General features: G+C 34.4%; 1 protein-coding gene across 1 annotated transcript; it reads left to right on the top strand.

The window, feature by feature from the left end:
• Nucleotides 2,430-18,226, top strand: LOC109325084 (mediator of RNA polymerase II transcription subunit 23-like). The gene is made up of 22 exons (XM_019557233.1): nucleotides 2,430-2,587; nucleotides 2,687-2,715; nucleotides 3,710-3,809; nucleotides 3,944-4,924; nucleotides 6,269-6,503; nucleotides 7,184-7,401; nucleotides 8,055-8,262; nucleotides 9,105-9,385; nucleotides 9,503-9,586; nucleotides 10,094-10,188; nucleotides 10,377-10,539; nucleotides 10,648-10,893; nucleotides 12,571-12,741; nucleotides 12,951-13,064; nucleotides 13,152-13,277; nucleotides 14,513-14,661; nucleotides 15,524-15,764; nucleotides 15,873-16,647; nucleotides 17,213-17,394; nucleotides 17,533-17,636; nucleotides 17,726-17,935; nucleotides 18,116-18,226. The coding sequence occupies exons 1-21, from the start codon at nucleotides 2,507-2,509 to the stop codon at nucleotides 17,925-17,927; spliced, it is 4,785 nt and encodes a 1,594-aa protein (XP_019412778.1). The 5' UTR covers nucleotides 2,430-2,506; the 3' UTR covers nucleotides 17,928-17,935; nucleotides 18,116-18,226.

The following is an 18,952-nucleotide window of genomic DNA, read 5'->3' as shown; positions in this document are numbered from 1 at the left end:
AGTTTTTAGAGAAAACAATATATGCAATTAACGACGTATGAGTTTGTTACACTGTCACTTTATTATCTACTATTTATGTTTAATTAGCATTGATTTTTCAAAAAAAAAAATACAAATGAATAGTGGATAATATATTGAGTATGCATAAATCTTTACGGTGATAATACATAAATAATTAATTAGATATTATATTTAAGTTTTTAAGGAATGGTAACTGATTGGTTGTATTTAATTATTAAATTCCAATTATAAATCAACTTTTTATTTATTTATTTGCAAATAATCCGTCTATTTCTGATACTTTCCAAATTGACCATTAAAATTTGTTACTTAAAAAATGTAACAGTTGTCAATCATTAATCAATGATCTATTACACAATACCCGTTATGTAACTTTTTATAGCTTCTTAATTGTAAATGGAATTTGTTGCTTTTAAGAATGGAGTTTTTAGCTTTTGAAAAGTTGTTTGAATTAGTTTTTTAGAAACAATAAGAGCATTTATTAATATATACAATATTACCTTTTAAATTTTTACAAAATAGTGGTGTATACCTTTAAACAAATAATTGAGTAATTAATTAAATAATACAACAATTCTAACTGTGGAATTATGATTGAATATGATACAATGATTTTATTCAAATTTGTTAGAAAGTGCTTAGAAGCTAAGTGGGTTGAGGAAAAGAAGATATTTACACTCTTCAAGTTTTAAGTTATGATATACTAGTAAGATAAGGTCGAGAAAAGAATTGTGTATAATTATAGACAAGGTCGAGAAATAGGGTGGGTATAATTTAAATAATAAATGGAAGAAGAATGTGGTGGATGTAAATAAGAAATAGAATCATAGTGCTAAAGCTTGTAACATATGAGGATACTTTTATGTGAGTAGTACTTATGCATTCTGGGTAGGCACAAATCACAATATAAATTTTTGAGACGATTTGGAAGGGGTAGTCCAAGTAATACCTTTTGAGAAAAGATTTTCCTAGAAGATGATCTTAATGGACATGTATGGAAAGACATTAAACAATTTGGAGGTTCCCATGGGGTTATGGCGTAGGAGAGAGCAAACATTAAAAGTATAACTATTCTAAATTTCTTGTCAACTTATGATTTCACAGTAACCAACACATATTTAAGAAGTGGGAGGTGCACCTTATCACATATAAGAGTGGGATTGCACATTCTTAGATCGATTTCTTTCTTATAAGGAAATAGGGTAAGAAGTTTTGCTTGGATTGGATATCTAACTAATTAGAGTTTAACAATCCAACATGGAGTTTTGGTTACAAATATAAGAGTTAAAAGTGAGAAAGAGACAATAAAAAGTCCTAAAAATTAAATAGGGAAAATTGAAGAGGTTGAAACATATGAGCTTCAAGCAAAATGTTTTGAAAAAAGAGTTTTGAGAAGTACAATGAAGTGCTAATGATACGTGGAAGGAGATGACAAAAGGAATTTGGAATATAGTAAAGGAAATATTAGGCAAACCTAGAAAAGGAATTATAAATCATGGTCATTTGTGTATAAAAATGAAAGTTGAGAAAAATACATGATTGTTAAGAAATAGATCAAGAAAACTGTGAATGAAGCTAGAGATATAGTGTGTGATAAATTATACAAAACTCTAAATACTAAGATGGGGAAAGAAATATCTATAGGCTTGTAAAAGTAAGGAAAGAAAGACAATAGATTTGGACCAAATGAAACACATTAAAGATGAATGTGAAAAAGTCGGGTGAATGACAAATATATTTAGAAAGATGGAAAACCTATTTTCACAAGCTTTTCAATAAAGAATATAACTTATTGTGTTATGATAGACTAAACATTAAAGGTGAGGATCAAAATTATATTTTTTTATTGTAGAATTCAAGAGTTAGAGGTGAAAGAAACTTTAAAAATGATGGATAATGATTGAATCGGATAATATATATATTGAGGTGTGAAAGGTTCTTGGAGAGTAGGGTATTAGTTGACTCACAAAGTTGTTTAATGAAATCTTGATATCTAAGAAGATGTAAGACTAGTGGATGAGAAGATATTAGTTGACTCACAATGTTATTAATATTGTACTGGTGATGTAACAGTTTAATCGGTGGTTCATTAATTAAACCTCATAGCAGCGAAACTAGATATACATATATAATTATTAATGTTGAAAAATCAATAAAAAACCAATATTTATTTATTTTCATTAAAAATTAATTTTAAATAAAACCGACCAGTATGACACATATGATTCAATTGTAAACTGACCGATATGATCGATTTTAGCTGGTTTTGATCGATACGATTGAATGATTGTAATAATTATTATATCATACAGTATTAACACCAATTTATCATTATCAGTTGAACCAGCCGATATATAATAGTTTTAAAAATGATAAAATTGAGGCAGTGAAATAGTTGTAATAGTGTTTGATACTATAACACTATCACTCTTTTCCTTTCTCTCTCTCTCTATTGATTATTGAATGCAACAAAATTTCTTGAAAGATGAATGATCAAAGTGAAAGAGTATCAACACAATTGCGTTCTTCAATTCTCGATCTCTTCAACCTTTACTTAGGACTTGGAGTATTCAATCTCACTTTTTTTTCTTCTTCTTTTCTTTCACTTTTTTTATTTATATTATTTTTCTAACTTTTTTTTTCAAATTTTATTCTTTTCCTTCAGAAATCTCAATACCCATTTCGAGAACCACCGTAAGTTCATAATAAATCTTCTATCTTTTTTAGTTACCCAGCTTTGTAGTTATGTTTGTTTTTAACTATGTTTTGATTGATTCTATGTAATGAATGGAAAAAAAATTACAATAAACTTGGCTTGTTAATGGTTCCAAGATTCAATTTTTAGGTATCTGAGTTTGAGTGTTGTGATTGGAAAATAGGTGTGTTGAGAGAGTTAGGGTATGTTCAATGATGTTGCTATTTGCAAGTTGGTTTTTGGAGAAAAATGGAAGAGAATGCTAGAAATACATTTGTGACATGGCTCTGAAACCTTCTATTTTCTTTCATTCCCTCCTAAAACCTAACTAACAAACAAACTCTTCGGGTCTGTTTGCGAGTTGAGTTTTGGAGGAGAAAATGAAGATTTGAAAGTCATCTCACAAGTGTATTTCAGGGCTTCCAATCCCAAGTCTTTCTCTATTTGTGAGATTACTTTGAAGCCTTTCTTTTCCTCTCCAAAACTCAACTCGCAAACAGACCCGAAGAGTTTGTTTGTTAGGTTTTAGAAGAAAGGGAAGGGAAATAGAAGGTTTTAGAGCCATGTCACAAATGTATTTCATGGCTCCTAAGCCTTTCCATTCCCTTCAAAAACCAACTCGCAAACAGATCTTAAATGTCTTCCTCATGGAATAGTATTGTTTTGTTGCAGCAACAACTGTTTTTCTTACAAAATAATCTGAACCAAACACCGACGTAGACAAAAAAAGAGCATTACATTTGCCCATCTAATTGTATTTCTATCTTCCCAGCTTAATGAATGTCTTTGCACTTGTAACTGTATGGCCTTTTCTGATGTTTTTTTCCTACACCAGTGATCTTTCAATGTTGGGTATTCCTATAATATATTTAATTTTTGTATGTCTCTGCTTCTCACTTTTTTCAGTAGCTGACCCTGCCTAGTGAGATTAAGGCTTGATTTTTGTTGTTGTTGTTTCTGCTTCTCACTTTTTCAATTGTTAATTAATTTCAGGAACAAAGCACAAAAACGTGTACATGCTCTTAATCGAGATCTCCCTCCACCAAATGAGCAGTTCATTCTAGATTTTGAAAAAATTCAGAGCCAGTTCCCTGTGAGTTTGAAATCATGTTGTGCAGCTTCTTACATCTCCCTCCGTTGTTTATTCTTTTATGTATCTTGATTGAAGGGACAACATGACATGGCTTTATTCTAATTATTCATGTTAATGCTATGTTTTACTTCCAGGACCAAGATCAATTACGTTCTGTGACAGAATCTATTCTTATATTGCTAGTCGGGCAGTGTAGTGGTCATGGACCACGGTCGGACTTTCTTCTATTTGTTTTACAGAGCTTGAGCAGTATTGGGTACATTAACTGGGACACATTCCTACAATCCCTTCTTTCTTCAGTTTCTTCGGCAGAAGTGCAAGGTCAACTTAACCAGGCTATGCCAACTGTTTCGTCCTCAAGCTTATCACAGTCAGGAATACTTCCACCTCCAGGCACGATTGCTAATACGTCTAACTTCCAGTCGTCAAATCCTGCATCTCCACTGCCTTCTGTTCATCCTATTGGCTCCCCGGCACAGTCAATTATTGAACCATTATCTTGTGCAACTTTATCTCCTGTCAAATTGTCCGATATTTCCTCCACTGGACAACAATCTAAACTTAGAGGCACCCCATCTGTTAGAAATAATGATATTAGCAGCCTTCGTCAGCTATGTTGCAGGATTATACTAGCCGGCCTCGAGGCCTCTTTAAAACCTACTACTTATACTGAAATTTTCCATCATATGCTGAATTGGCTGGTAAATTGGGATCAGAGGCAACAGGGAGTTGACGAATCTGATATGCTAAAATCATGGAGACCCGACAAAGCATTAAGTGCATGGCTACACAGTTGTTTGGATGTGATCTGGCTTTTAGTTGACGAGGGAAAGTGCCGGGTGCCCTTTTATGAATTATTACGTAGTGATTTGCAATTCATAGAGAATATTCCCGATGATGAAGCATTGTTTACACTCATCTTGGAGATCCACCGGAGACGAGATATGATGGCTATGCACATGCAAATGTTAGATCAGCATCTTCATTGCCCAACATTTGGTACTCCTCGGATCTTGAATCAAACAACACCTAATATTTCAGGTGATGCAGTAGCACAACTGCGACTATCACCAATTACATACTTAAGTGTACTTGGAGAACCATTACACGGAGAGGTGACAATTCTAATGACTATTTTCAAGAAGCTCATTAGTGATGTTTGAGAACATATTTAAATATATTGTATTTTTCTGGAAATATGCTTAAAACAACCGAGTTTGCACATTGTCAAGGGACCACTTAACATAAAAGCATATACTATTAGGTGCCTGATAAATGGTTTTCATACGTTTGATAATGCTCTTAGCCTCTTACACATGATTTCTCATAAGTCATGCAAAATACATATACATATACATGCTATAACCCTATTTATCTTTTGCTAAAATATAAAACCTATCCTCAACTTAACACTATTTATACTGAAATTTTAACCGTAATATTGTGGCTGTGTAGTTAGACAGGAACATACTTGGTCAACCAATGCCTTTATAGCATCTCTAGGAAAAAACTGTTCCAATTTAAGGACCTAGCAGGGGTTTTCATAACAGTTTATTAAGCCCATTTGGTGTAGAGCAGAAGATTCCCATTTCTTTGTCTTTCCTCTGTTGCGCTGGTTTCTGAGGTGTATACCAGTTATTTACTTATTTTTCCATAACATTCCCCATGAGTTAGAAAATTAGAGAGAATCTAGGCAACTATCACAATTATATAAGTGATGTAGATTTATTATATCCTTGTTTCATTCTGATTTTTATACCTAAACACTTTTGCAACTGATGTGTGATTAGCAGTAGCAAATTTTTGTATGAAATTATTTGTCTTGGAGGAATCAACAAGGATCACCTATTCTTAAACTTGATTTGTTCATTTTGGTTTTATTTCTTTTAAAATGCATTTCATGGTTGGTTGTTTGTGCCATACAGGTGTAGGATCTTTAATATTATTTGTATTCTTACAGATTTATGGATTCAATGATTATATTCATATCATTTATGTTTTTACAAACTCAGAGACTCATCATGTCTTTAATGTGGTATACTTATTGATTTTCTTCTGTTATGTTGTATATATTCAATATTCAAATTTCTTGTTTGATTTAACCATGTATTTGTGACTGATGAATGATGATACTGAATTAGATAATAATTTTATCCAGAACCTAACTATATCTGCTTGGTGCGCTTAGAAAGAGACGAACATACTGTTTTGACCAAGTATTTTTATTTCCCTTATTTTATTCTGTCACGTACTACTCAAGTTCTACTGTTTTCCTCACCAATATTCTGCAGTCTTATTCTATTTTCTTCGAATATATCACATTATTGTGCATTTATTTCTTTAATGCCTAAATGTGCTTGACATGTATACACAGTTTACAACTATACTTCAAATCTGTTTTTGCAATTGACGATGGCTTGTCCTAAGTTAGTAAATTAGCCCCTCTTTGCCTTTTGTAGGACATTGCATCTTTTATCCAGAAGGGTAGTTTGGACTGGGAGAGAGCTGTACGTTGTATAAGGCATGCTCTCCGCACTACACCATCACCAGATTGGTGGAGACGCGTGTTGTTATTGGCTGCTTGCTATAGGCCTCCATCTCAAGGGCCTACTCCTGGTGCTGTTTTTTCTTCAGACATGATCTGTGAGGCAACTATTGATCGAATTGTTGAACTACTGAAATTGACAAATTCAGGCAATAGTCTCTTCTGTATCTCTCTTTCTATATACACACACACACATACATATTATGTGTGCCAATCATATTGTGCAGTTTTAGCGGTCTTTTGGTCTGTGGTTGGAGATGTGCAGTTGTATGTTCAAGGAGATTTCTTTGCTGGTTTTACCCCCAAGTTTGATTTGGGGTGGAGTTACGATTTGGCTTCTTTGTGACTTCTGCTTATGGCTGTTCTGAGATTTTGCTTTCTCAGATTGTTGGTTCTTTTGTTGTTGTATTTAGTATTATTTGTTTTGGAGGATTTCTTATCCTTCTATTAGTTTTCATTCACCTTTTATCTTCAATGAAATTTATTATTTAAAAAATAAAGGTTTTTACTGCAATGTTTGTACAGATTCTATGGAGTATTTGGTTGGGATAGGAATCTCCATGTTTTCATGGGTGTCTCTTCACTCAGCATCTGTTTCGTACTAAGATTGTGCTTATGGCTTCTTTTTGGTGTTCTGCTCATGTTTTGTGCTACTTTGGATCAGTCTTCTTTTAGTCTATTTCTAGTTGCTAGATTTTCTGGTTCTCTCCTACCTCTAACACCGTCTCTCCTTTTTTCTTTCTCTAAGAATGTAATCTTCTCATATCTAAAGTATTGGAAAGATTTTGTTATATTTCAGAAGCTGATTCTTTCATATTATATCCTGCAGAGGTAAATTGCTGGCAGGATTGGCTTGTCTTCTCTGATATTTTCTTTTTCCTAATGAAAAGTGGGTGCATTGATTTTGTTGACTTTGTGGACAAGCTGGTTTTACGTCTTTCAGAAAGTGATCATCATATACTTAAGACAAATCACGTGACTTGGCTGCTTGCTCAAATAATTCGAATCGAGCTGGTCATGAATGCTTTGAATTCAGATTCTAGAAAGGTAGTTAGTTAAATATAAATTTTTGTTAATTTTTCTAGCCTCTATTGTGGGCAAGCAAATCAAATTTGTTCTTCTTACTTATCTTGTAATCCAAAGATACATTTTTTTTATATCCAGAGCAAATTGTATTAGTTGCAAAATTAATATGGGATGGGGGTATTTAGTGCAAAATATTCTCAAGAAATTAATATTTTTCATATCAAGACTTTCTAAATTTGCATCAATTTAATGAAATAGTTTATGCTGGGACTAATATTTAGTTTGCTGTATTGTAGTAATTTAATGAGTCTACATTGTCTAGTATTAGGATTAGAAATGAATACATTAGGGAGAAAGTCGGAGTAGCTCCGCTCCTATAGTAGAAAAGATGGTAGAATTGCACCTTAGGTGGTTTGGACATGTGTGGAGGAGACCAGTAGAAGCCACTGTAAGGAGAGTAGATCAAATGGAGGCTCGTCCAATTCTTAGAGGAAGAGGGAGACCAAGAAAAATCATAGACGAAATGATTAAGAAAGACTTAGATATTAATGCTTTGTCGATGAACATGATTTACAATATAACATTATGCCTTGTTCGATCAATGTTGCCAACCCCACCTAGTGGATAAAGACATGGTTGTTGTTTTTCCTAATGGCCTGAATATTGCATGACAGGTGGAGACAACGAGAAAGATTTTATCATTTCATAGAGAGGAGAGAAGTTCAGATCCTAATAACCCTCAAAGTATCTTGCTTGATTTTGTAAGCAGTTGTCAAAATTTACGTATTTGGTCATTGAACACATCAACCAGAGAACATCTGAACAATGAACAGCTTCAAAAAGGAAAGCAAATAGATGAATGGTGGCGACAAGCAATCAAAGGTAGATTAAAATATGATTATCTCATTCTGGTTTTGCATTTGACAGCGTTAATTCACTAAAAGGTTTGCTGCCTCTTCATCATGCTCCAATGTAAGGATTTTCAGAAACATGTGCTGATTACTCTATAGTTTTCTTTCCTGAAAATCAATGCCTCTCAAGAACATTGGAAGATTTCAATTAATTTTTTATTTGGATTATCTGCTTCATTACCTTATAAAATTTGTATGATCACAATATCACATCATATAAATTTTTTTTATGAAGGGTCACTCGTTAAAGAAGCTTTACTCCTTCTCTTTTCACTTCTTTTATCCTTTTTATACCATCTTTCTAGTTATGAGTTTTTTGGCCAAGTAATTATATGAAGAACTTTGGTCTATCTTGATCTCCTGACTTTAGCAACATTATTATTTGACATCTTTTCATCAATGTTAATGTACTGCTCTTGTTTTTTGGTTGATGTGAATGTGATGGTCAATCCTAAAAAAACTTACTGTGGTTAAATGTAGTTGTAACTTAGTGGAGCTAGACTTGTAATATTGCTCTTTGTATTTAACATTAGTATAGGTATCATTTTCCGATTCTTCGCCTACCTTCTCTCTCTTTATGTCATTTTATCCCTTTCTCTCTGTAACTTTTTATTTATTTATAAAATTCTTATTTTGCCACACTCTATGCAGATATGCACATTAGTTATATACTCTTCCCCTCTATAATTTTTGGCAGTTTGCAGAGTGAAATATTGTCAATTATAGTTTAAAGTATAAATTAACACTTGAATTTTTGGCAGTTTGCACATTAGTTATATACTCTTCCCCTCTAATAGACACTTGAATTTTCAGGGGACCGGATGATGGATTATATGAATATGGATGATCGCTCAATAGGGATGTTTTGGGTTGTGTCTTACACAATGGCACAGCCTGCTTGTGAAACAGTAATAAATTGGTTAACTTCGGCAGGAGTTGTTGACTTGATACCTGGAACAAATCTACAATCTGCTGAGAGATTAGTGGCTACACGAGAAGTGAGCCCACTGCCCATGTCGTTGTTATCAGGATTTGCAATGAACTTATGTACGAAGCTGTCTTATCAGATGGAAGATTCACTGTTTTCCGGACAGGTTGGTTATAGATTCATTTACCATCGAGATTGTCTTGCTCTTGTATACCCGTGCTAGTGTGATTATCGGTCAGAGAAATAACTGCCTTTTGATATTAACCATCCATATCATGTGCAGGTCGTGCCCAGCATTGCAATGGTTGAAACTTATACTAGATTGTTGCTAATCTCCCCTCATTCACTGTTTCGTTCACATTTCCATGTAATTTCCATTGTCCTTCAATGATATAGCATTTTGTGTTAATTTTGTTATATTCAGTAATTTGTAAACTAAAAAAAATGGGTTATATTTATGAATCCATTATCTGTTTTGAAGGTTCTACTTTTGCTGAAATTGAATACTAATTGTGTGAAGCCCCACAGTGAAACTCCATTATCTCGTGGAAATTAGCTTGCAGCTTCTATTATTTTTTATTTCCAGGAATCTAGTAATATGGACCAATAAAAAGTAATTAATCTGGCTTCTTCTTACAGTCAGTCCGATAATGTTAATTTTTTTGGTGGATTGCCAGAAAATTGCAACATATAGTTATTCTATATCTCAAGTTGTCTTGTTCATTTTATAGTGTCAAGCATTCACCTAACCTTTTTGGGGTTTCATGAAGCATTTTGATATTTTGTTGCCCATTTGTATTGTTCATATTTTTAACTTACTATGTGCTCACCTGTTGATATTGTAACTGTCTCTTGAAAACAAAACTTACCACAGCATTTAGTGCAACGGAGTCCTTCTTTGTTGAGCAAGCCCGGGGTAACTCTTTTGGTGCTTGAGATATTGAACTACCGATTACTTCCACTTTACAGGTAATTATTTTTGTAAGCCACAAGATAAATTTTTTTATGAAAACTTGTACAGTTTTACTTTGACCCAAACAGTGTCTATAGATTCCAGAAATGGACTTATATGAGGAGATATCTTTCATCTTGCACTTGCAGGGAGTTAGACAATGCTGAATGTCATGTTTTAAATTTAAATTTTAAATTTTATGTAGGTACCAGGGAAAAAGCAAAGCCTTGATGTATGATGTTACAAAGATTATTTCTGCTCTAAAAGGAAAACGAGGAGATCATCGAGCATTTAGATTAGCTGAAAATCTGTGCCTGAATCTTATTTTCTCATTGAGAGATTTCTTCTTGGTTAAAAGGGAGGGAAAGGTGTTTTTTTGGTCTCCTAGCTGAAACTTCATTTTTCATTTGAGCTTACTAGTCATTCTGAACAAGGCTAATGCTTTATTTTTTGTGTACATTTTATTTTTGTTGCAGGGCCCAACGGAATTTACTGAAACTTTGAATCGAGCGACTGTTATAACACTTGCTATCCTTATTAAAACGCGTGGTATTGCAGATGCTGATCACCTTCTGTATCTCCAAAATATGTTGGAACAAATAATGGGAACTAGCCAGCACACCTGGTCAGAAAAAACACTACGCTACTTCCCTTCTGTTCTGCGTGATGCATTGAGTGGGCGAATGGATAATAGAAGCCTTGCAATACAAGCTTGGCAGCAGGTTTGTTATACAAGTTGTATTTCCATATCTGACAGACATGTCTTCTAGATCAGTAAATCATAAAGACACATAATGTAGTCAGTTTATATAGGCGAGTGGAAGTTAATTAGGAGAGTGGCATTCACTTACATATATAGGTGCTGTGTTGCACCAATTCGGCTACTTACCGGGTACATGGTTCGACATTTTCTTAAAAGTAAAGTACGAGTACATTGATATATACATAATTTTATATATATATATATATAGGGTGACTCAACTGAGAACAATTTTCATATAAAAATTGTAAGATTCATAAATATGGGCCATATACAACCATACATCATACGTGGATGATTAAGATTAAAAGTTAGTTAATGATCACATATCACTTAAAAGTCATGTGCATTTTTCTTGACACTTCAATAAGATCCACTAGTTCATATTAATTGTTCTCATTTCTTGCAATAACAACTATATATATATATATTATGTTTTTATAAAACATATATATCTACAAAAAATCGTCGCATACCATCCATGACTCTTACATTACCACCATTGTTCACCAATCAGCAAGTTGAAGCAGCCATGATATTCCTCCTCTCCCATCATACGCGAAGTGCTGTTGCCACAAAAATCGTCAATGGAGTCACGGTGGAGCAGGGTAGTGGCTTTAATGAGCTCATGATTGAGTAGGGTAGGGGCTTCAATGGAGTCATGGCCTTTGTCCTTCAATATAGTCGTGATAGTGTAGGACAAGTCTTTCAATGAAGTCGTGATGGAGGAGGGGCTTCAATGAGGCGCAACTAGTTGTGTCTGAGAGAACAAAGATAACATCTGCCTAAAACGACACGGTTTTGGCCATGATGAAGCCCAAACACGAACCCACAACTTGCTTGGCTCAAACATCTCCCCTCTAAGTTACAGTTCTGCAAAATTGAATCTATGTACCTCTTATGTAATAATTGGGCAGCTTTATATATTGCCTACTGTCATTATATTCGCGAAAAAGGTTATTGCTAGGGAGATCAGTACATCATTTGTGTATTCCATTGATCAATTAACAAATATCTTCACCAAGTCTCTCCGAGGTCCAAGAATGTCATATATATGTGACAAGCTTGAGGGGGAGTGTTGAGGTTGTTGACATAATTAGAAGATTCTCTATTTGATTGAATATACATATATAATTATGAAATCATATTTTGTATATATCTCTTTGATTTTATTTCCTTAATATTAAGGGATTTATGTATGTAGTCGTATTATAAATAGAAAAGGTTGAGTGCACAAATCACTCAAACAATTGTCCTTTTCAAGTCTCATTTCAGTTTTTTTCCATTTCTGCTAGGGTTGTCGGTGTATATTGCTAACCTATTGATGTATCATCTGATTATGAATGAATTTCATACGTTTCAATCTTGACAGTTTTCTCTGGTCTACGTTGGAAAATGTTTACCAAAGTAAGCATAATATGGACTGCACTGTTGATGCAGATTCATTTTAAAACTCTTTTTACCTTGATTCAAGTGTTTCCATATTAGATATTTTTAAGCATTATAGTAACAACCAGTCCAATTATAAGTCTTGGTTAGTGGTGTAGAATCTAGTAATATACTTTGGTAGAAATTTGTCTTTTTTTATATGCTGATAGTTTTCCAGGATTGTGAACTAACATTTAACACACTTGAACAGGCAGAAACCACTGTTATACACCAGTGCACCCAGCTCCTTTCACCATCAGCTGATCCTAGTTATGTTATGACATATATCAGTCATAGTTTCCCTCAGCATCGGCAATATTTGTGTGCTGGTGCGTTGATATTGATGCATGGCCATGCAGAAAAGATTAACAGTGGAAACCTGGTATTTAAATCTTTTAAATGCTATCTTAATACTTACCATTTTCCTGGTACCTCCTAAAACTTACAGCATTGAAACAAATTCATGTTATAAAGAAATTTCTCGTTGTTGTATGTCACTGTCACTTTATGTTACTTCTTGTATAGATGGTTCTTTTTAGTTTAAAAAACTCTCATATTAACCAAACAATTTTGTTTTCCATTTTTGTTTAGGGACGTGTGCTGCGGGAAATTTCCCCTGAAGAGGTGACATCTAACATTTATACTATGGTGGATGTTCTACTTCATCATATTCAGGTGGAACTTCAACAAGGACATTCCTTACAGGTGAATGGTTGAAATGAGGTTTTCTTATCTTACACTTCTGTGGATCAGCGCCTTTTTTATCACATTTCATATGGTTTACCTTTACAGGACCTTCTCTTAAAAGCTTGTGCTAGCCTTGTCTTTTTTGTTTGGACAAACGAGTTACTTCCTTTGGATATCTTGCTTCTAGCACTTATTGATCGTGATGATGATCCGCATGCTTTGCGTATTGTGGTATGTGCATTTGAACTCTATCTATGATAGTATTTATCTCTCTCTCGTAGGAACATGTATGTGCAAAACTCTTAACCTTTGTCTAAAAAAAACAAAAAATAAAAGAATAAATGATATATGAGAAAATAATAAAACCTGCTAATAGTTAATGTCTTCTTATCCTAATGCTAAATGGTCAATTTCATTTGTCCTTTAGATCTTGTTCCATCTATTTGTTTCAGTTTTTGCCTACTTCTATTCTCCGAAATAGAGCAAGGCCGAGTTGGCTCACTTTGGTGGTGAGCTAAATTTTGACTAACGTGGTTGTGTTGGTGAGTTAAACGGGTTGGGTGACCACAGTTGTGGAAATATTTAAAAAAAAAACATAGAGAGAGAACTCTTATTTTGGATTCAAGAGTTCATCGTTGTCTGTCAGGGTTGGCAGTGTGGGTTTGGCAGTTGGAGTGTCTACCGGAGCGTGGGCGAGAGGGAGGGAGCAGGAAGAAGCTAAGTGAAAATGTCTGAACATTAGTTCCTGTCCTGAGCCAGATGTGTGCGTTTCATTTTTTTATTTGTTAATTTCCTTACCCGGTGAGTCAACATGGCTCAAGCCTGTGGGTCAAATGGCCCCGGTCAGAGGCAATCTGAGTTTTTATGATTCACAAATAACCAAACACAACCGAGCTTGAACATGTGGTCAGGTGAGTTGGCTCACTGGTTGCAGCCCCTATTGATACTTAATGAAATATGATACAGTAACTGTTAAAGTTTGGTAAATGATGAATTTTTTGAACCATTTAAAAAGTTACTGCTCATTATGTTTTCTACAAAAGAAATAATATTATACTTGTGAGATTTCATATTTTGGATTTCTTAAGCTGGTGTTACTCCGAGGATGCAATTTATGTGTCCTCCAGCTCCTCTTCAATTGTCAGAAATATCATATTCTTCCCACCATCCATTATATTCATTACTTATTTCCCTTCCAAACAGATGAAAATTATTATCATGTTACCTAGACCATCCAAGTAGAACATTCATATAATCTATTTGTTCCCTCCCGAATAGATGAAACACAATAGAGAATGCAAAGAAATGATCGATATTGTGAAGGTCATCTGTCCTCCTGCATTTGTAGTGCAGAACTCCCTGAATATATCATTTTATCTATTATCTATTATATTATTATAAAACTGAGGCAATTTTTTTCTCTCCTTTTTATACGAAGATGAACAATTTTATGGCAATTATTGCAGATTAGTTTACTTGATAGGCAAGAGCTTCAGCAAAGAGTAAAACTCTTTTGTATGACTCGTGGGCATCCTGAACATTGGCTATACTCAGGAGTATTCAAGCGTGTTGAACTACAAAAAGCTCTTGGAAATCACCTTTCGTGGAAAGATAGGTAGGTTCTTCTAAAACATGAGTGGCCTCGTCTTTTTTTGTTGCTGAAATCAAGCATCTTTTTTACTTGCTTCAATGTGGTTGATAAATAATTTCTTGAAAATGGAACTTCCAAACCTTTTTTATGTTGTTTATGGCATCAAAAAGTAGCTTGTGCTCTTTTATGTCTTCAGTTTTTTAAGAATTCACAAATTTGTCTACTCTTGAAATTAACAAATGGAGACCTATTGCGGAATTGGGAGCATATCTGCTATACCACAAAGTGTGCCACTCCACGTGGCACTGTTTGTTATTGGTTGAAAAAAGTGCATTTAAGTTAAAAAATTAATGATTAAGTATTTTTCTGACCGATCATAAATAGTGGCACATGGAGTGGTACACTTTTATGGGACAGAAGATGTCCACCCTGTGGAATTGTATCTTCTTTTTATTAATTTGGTAAATGATATAGAGGAAGTATTTATAGAATAAAATAACCAAGACTTGTACACTACTCTCCTTAATGAAATGCCTACAATTTCTGTAATTATTAGAAATGCTTTTAGAAGTACATTTCGGAAATACACAAATTTCAGGAAAATAAAAATAAAACAACGAAGGGGTGAGTATTTTTTGGGTAAAAAATTACAAAAGGGGGAAACATGATGTGAATAGTGATTGGGGTGGTGCAAATAGCACTCCCCTGTTAATGCATCCAACATTCCTGTTTGGAATGATAGAAGTGTTTCTTTAATTCTAATTTTGTGTTTTACATTTTAAATTTGATATGTACGTTTGTCATTGTTGGTAAGATATAATGCATCTTCCGGTGCCATCACTACGAAATTTGCATTCACCGGAACTACCTGCAATAAACTTTCCAGGTATCCAGTGTTCTTTGATGATATTGCAGCACGTCTGCTTCCAGTCATTCCTCTAATTGTTTATAGACTAATTGAAAATGACGCAATGGATCCAGCAGAAAGAATATTGGCCATGTATTCTCCATTGCTTGCTTATTACCCTCTAAGATTTACGTTTGTTCGTGATATACTTGCTTACTTCTATGGTCATCTTCCTGGAAAGCTCATTGTTCGTATACTCAATGTACTTGATATCAGTAAGGTAACAAACTTTATTTTTTCTCCCGTTATCTTTATTTTGTTTCCTCAAGGCTCTGTTTAACTTTAAAATGTTATTATTCTGCGACTATTGGGTCTGCATTTCTTTCAGATTCCCTTTTCAGAGTCATTTCCGCAGCAAATAAGTTCGTCAAATCCTGTCATGTGCCCTCCTCTGGATTATTTTATGACTCTACTATTGGGAATAGTGAATAATGTTATTCCTCCATTACATAACAATTCGAAATCTGGACCTACGGGAGACACATCAAGCAATGCACAGAATACATCACAAAACAAACCTCCAACGGTATCTCAATCTGGGCCAGCAAATGCTTCTGAGGGCCGAAAGGCATTCTACCAAATTCAGGATCCTGGAACATACACTCAGCTCGTTCTTGAGACTGCTGTCGTTGAAATACTCTCCCTTCCCGTATCTGCCTCTCAGATCGTACAATCACTTGTACAAATTGTTGTTAATATACAACCAACATTGATCCAGTCCAGCAATGCTTTCCAAGGTTGTTCAAATGGCGTAGGGCAAGGTTCAGCATTGCCAACATCACCTTCAGGGGGGAGCACAGATTCCTTAGGTGCAAGCAGATCAACTCCTTCAGTTTCCGGAATAAATACGTCTAACTTTGCTTCACGGAGTGGTTATACATGCCAACAATTGTCTTGCTTATTGATTCAAGCTTGTGGTCTCCTTCTGGCTCAGCTTCCTTCTGATTTTCACTTGCAACTTTACTTGGAAACAACTCGAATTATAAAAGAGAACTGGTGGCTTACAGATATGAAAAGGTCGCTTGCGGAAATAGACTCTGCTGTTGGCTATGCTTTGTTAGATCCAACTTGGGCTGCCCAGGACAATACCTCCACAGCTATCGGTATGGTTTTAGTAGAATTTGAAATCTATATATCATAAATCTATCGTTTATATTAAAATATGTGACTTGTGTTTGAGATATGTTTCTATCTGAAATATTTATGACTTGTGCCTTACGAAAGGGATATACTTTATGATACACTGCTATGTTGCAGTATTGGTATGTCGAAATATGCAATATGTACTATAATTTGTCTTGAGATAGATACAAGAAGGCACAGGACAGGATAAAATAATTGGACAAGATGTTAGTGGACCAAAAAGAAGGCTCTATAGCTATGTAAGGATTAATAACTTGTACGGTAGAAGTCCGAGAAGATATTTCTGACAGTTATTTTAATTACTTGAAATAGTGAAGGATTAAAAGTCCGAGAATATTTAATATTTTTTAGATGACTATGAGTTTCTAGTACTAAACTATCAACAAATCTGGAAATTTAAGTGTCTATTACTTTGATTTATGCTGAGTATGATATACTGCTTATTAAGTTAAAGCTAGGTGAAATTCAATCTTTTTAGTAATAGAGTTTGTGCCTGAAAGTTAACCCGGATTCTTGTAATCGTAGGAAATGTGGTTGCCTTGCTTCATTCTTTCTTCAGTAACCTCCCTCAAGAATGGCTAGAAGGGACCCATGTTATCATCAAGCAACTTCGGCCAGTAACATCAGTTGCAATGTTGAGGATAGCATTCCGTATAATGGGTCCAGTCCTTCCAAAACTTGCCAATGCTCATGCACTTTTCAACAAGGTACCGAAAATCATCAATTTTATAATCTTAAGAAAACTTTCATGTGTATGTTATCCTTTTCTTTATGTTATAAACTGCGCGTGCTTGTTTCTTTCGGGTATTAATGTTTTTCCTCGTAACTTTCGAAAAATGCTACAGACCCTCGCATTACTATTAAGTATATTGGTGGATGCATTTGGAAAAAACTCGCAGACACCAATTGCTGTTAATGCATCCGAAATAAGAGATCTTATTGACTTCCTGTAAGTTCTAGTCATTTTCTCTTTTCACAAGTTTTGAAATCCTGTTCTTCTGCCTCCCCACTTATTTCTTGATACCACTTTGTGTTCAGCCATCATGTCGTCCATTATGAAGGGCAGGGAGGGTCTGTGCAAGCTAGCAGCAAACCTCGACCAGATGTTTTGGCTCTCATCGGAAGGGCATCAGAGAGTTTGCGTCCGGATGTTCAACATCTGCTTTCACACCTAAAGCCCGATGTGAATTCTTCCATTTATGCGGCATCTCATCCGAAGATAGTCCAGAATACAACTTAGGTGCAAGAGTATATACTCTGAACAAATCAGCACATAGCTCTATTTCCAGTTCTAAAATGGTGAAAGAGAAATATATCTTAGCCCGAATTCTTCATTTTAGAATTTCTCTGTAATCCATTTCATTTGTCTAGCATGTCAATTTCAGAAGTAAGCATCTCCATTTTATAGAAACTATTCAAACCTGCAAGATTGATACATTTTCCTTTCAGGATTGTTAGGTGTAAATGCATATAGTAGTGAACATGTTTCAACAGTAATTAGTCTCTGAACTATACAGTGATAACATAATTTAACAATTGTAAGAGTCCAGAGTTATGTATAAATTGATCTATGTTCTATCCATTTCTCACAAACTGTGCCAGAAAAGCATGATATATATATATATTGCATATCTTATGTAGCAAGTACATGGGTTGAGTCAAATTCAATTTGGAACAGTAGTGAGTGTTAAAATGCTGACAGAAACCTTTGTACTTGGTAATGTTTCTTCTTGTTTATGTAACAAATATGTTTTACACCATTTGAGGTTTTTTGACACTTTAGTTTGGTTTAAGGTTTATGCGAAAGAAGCGTCTATAAGTTTGCGGAGGGTAGGAAAAGAAATGCGATAGATGTGGATTAAGTGAAATGTATTAAAGATGAAGATGAAAAAATCTTGGTAAAGGATAATGATATTACGGAAAGATGGAAGATCGTCATTTTTCCGAAGCAACTCTTGTTTATTTCGGCGGCTTCCTTAACATGGTCAACCATCTTTTGTTTATCTCATTGGAATGCTTCATCAAGCTCCTTTGTGAATAATGACCTTCAATAACCATTTTTTCAAAGATGGTAGAAACTTTTGAACATTTTAAGTTTCATAGGCTCCTTCCATCTTTCACATGCTTCAACTCGAGTTTTAACGGTTCCTAAGTGCATGATTGAGTTCTTCAACAAGATGTTCTAATATTATAACAATGAACTTGAGTCTAATAAATAACATTGACTCTATTCATTCTCTTTTAAGACCAGATTTGATAGACTTA

Source organism: Lupinus angustifolius, chromosome LG01 (assembly GCF_001865875.1).
Source record: "Lupinus angustifolius cultivar Tanjil chromosome LG01, LupAngTanjil_v1.0, whole genome shotgun sequence".
In the NCBI taxonomy this organism is placed as follows: Eukaryota; Viridiplantae; Streptophyta; class Magnoliopsida; order Fabales; family Fabaceae; genus Lupinus; species Lupinus angustifolius.
Note: the sequence above shows the minus strand (reverse complement) of the source record. Positions and strands in the feature narration are given on the sequence as shown.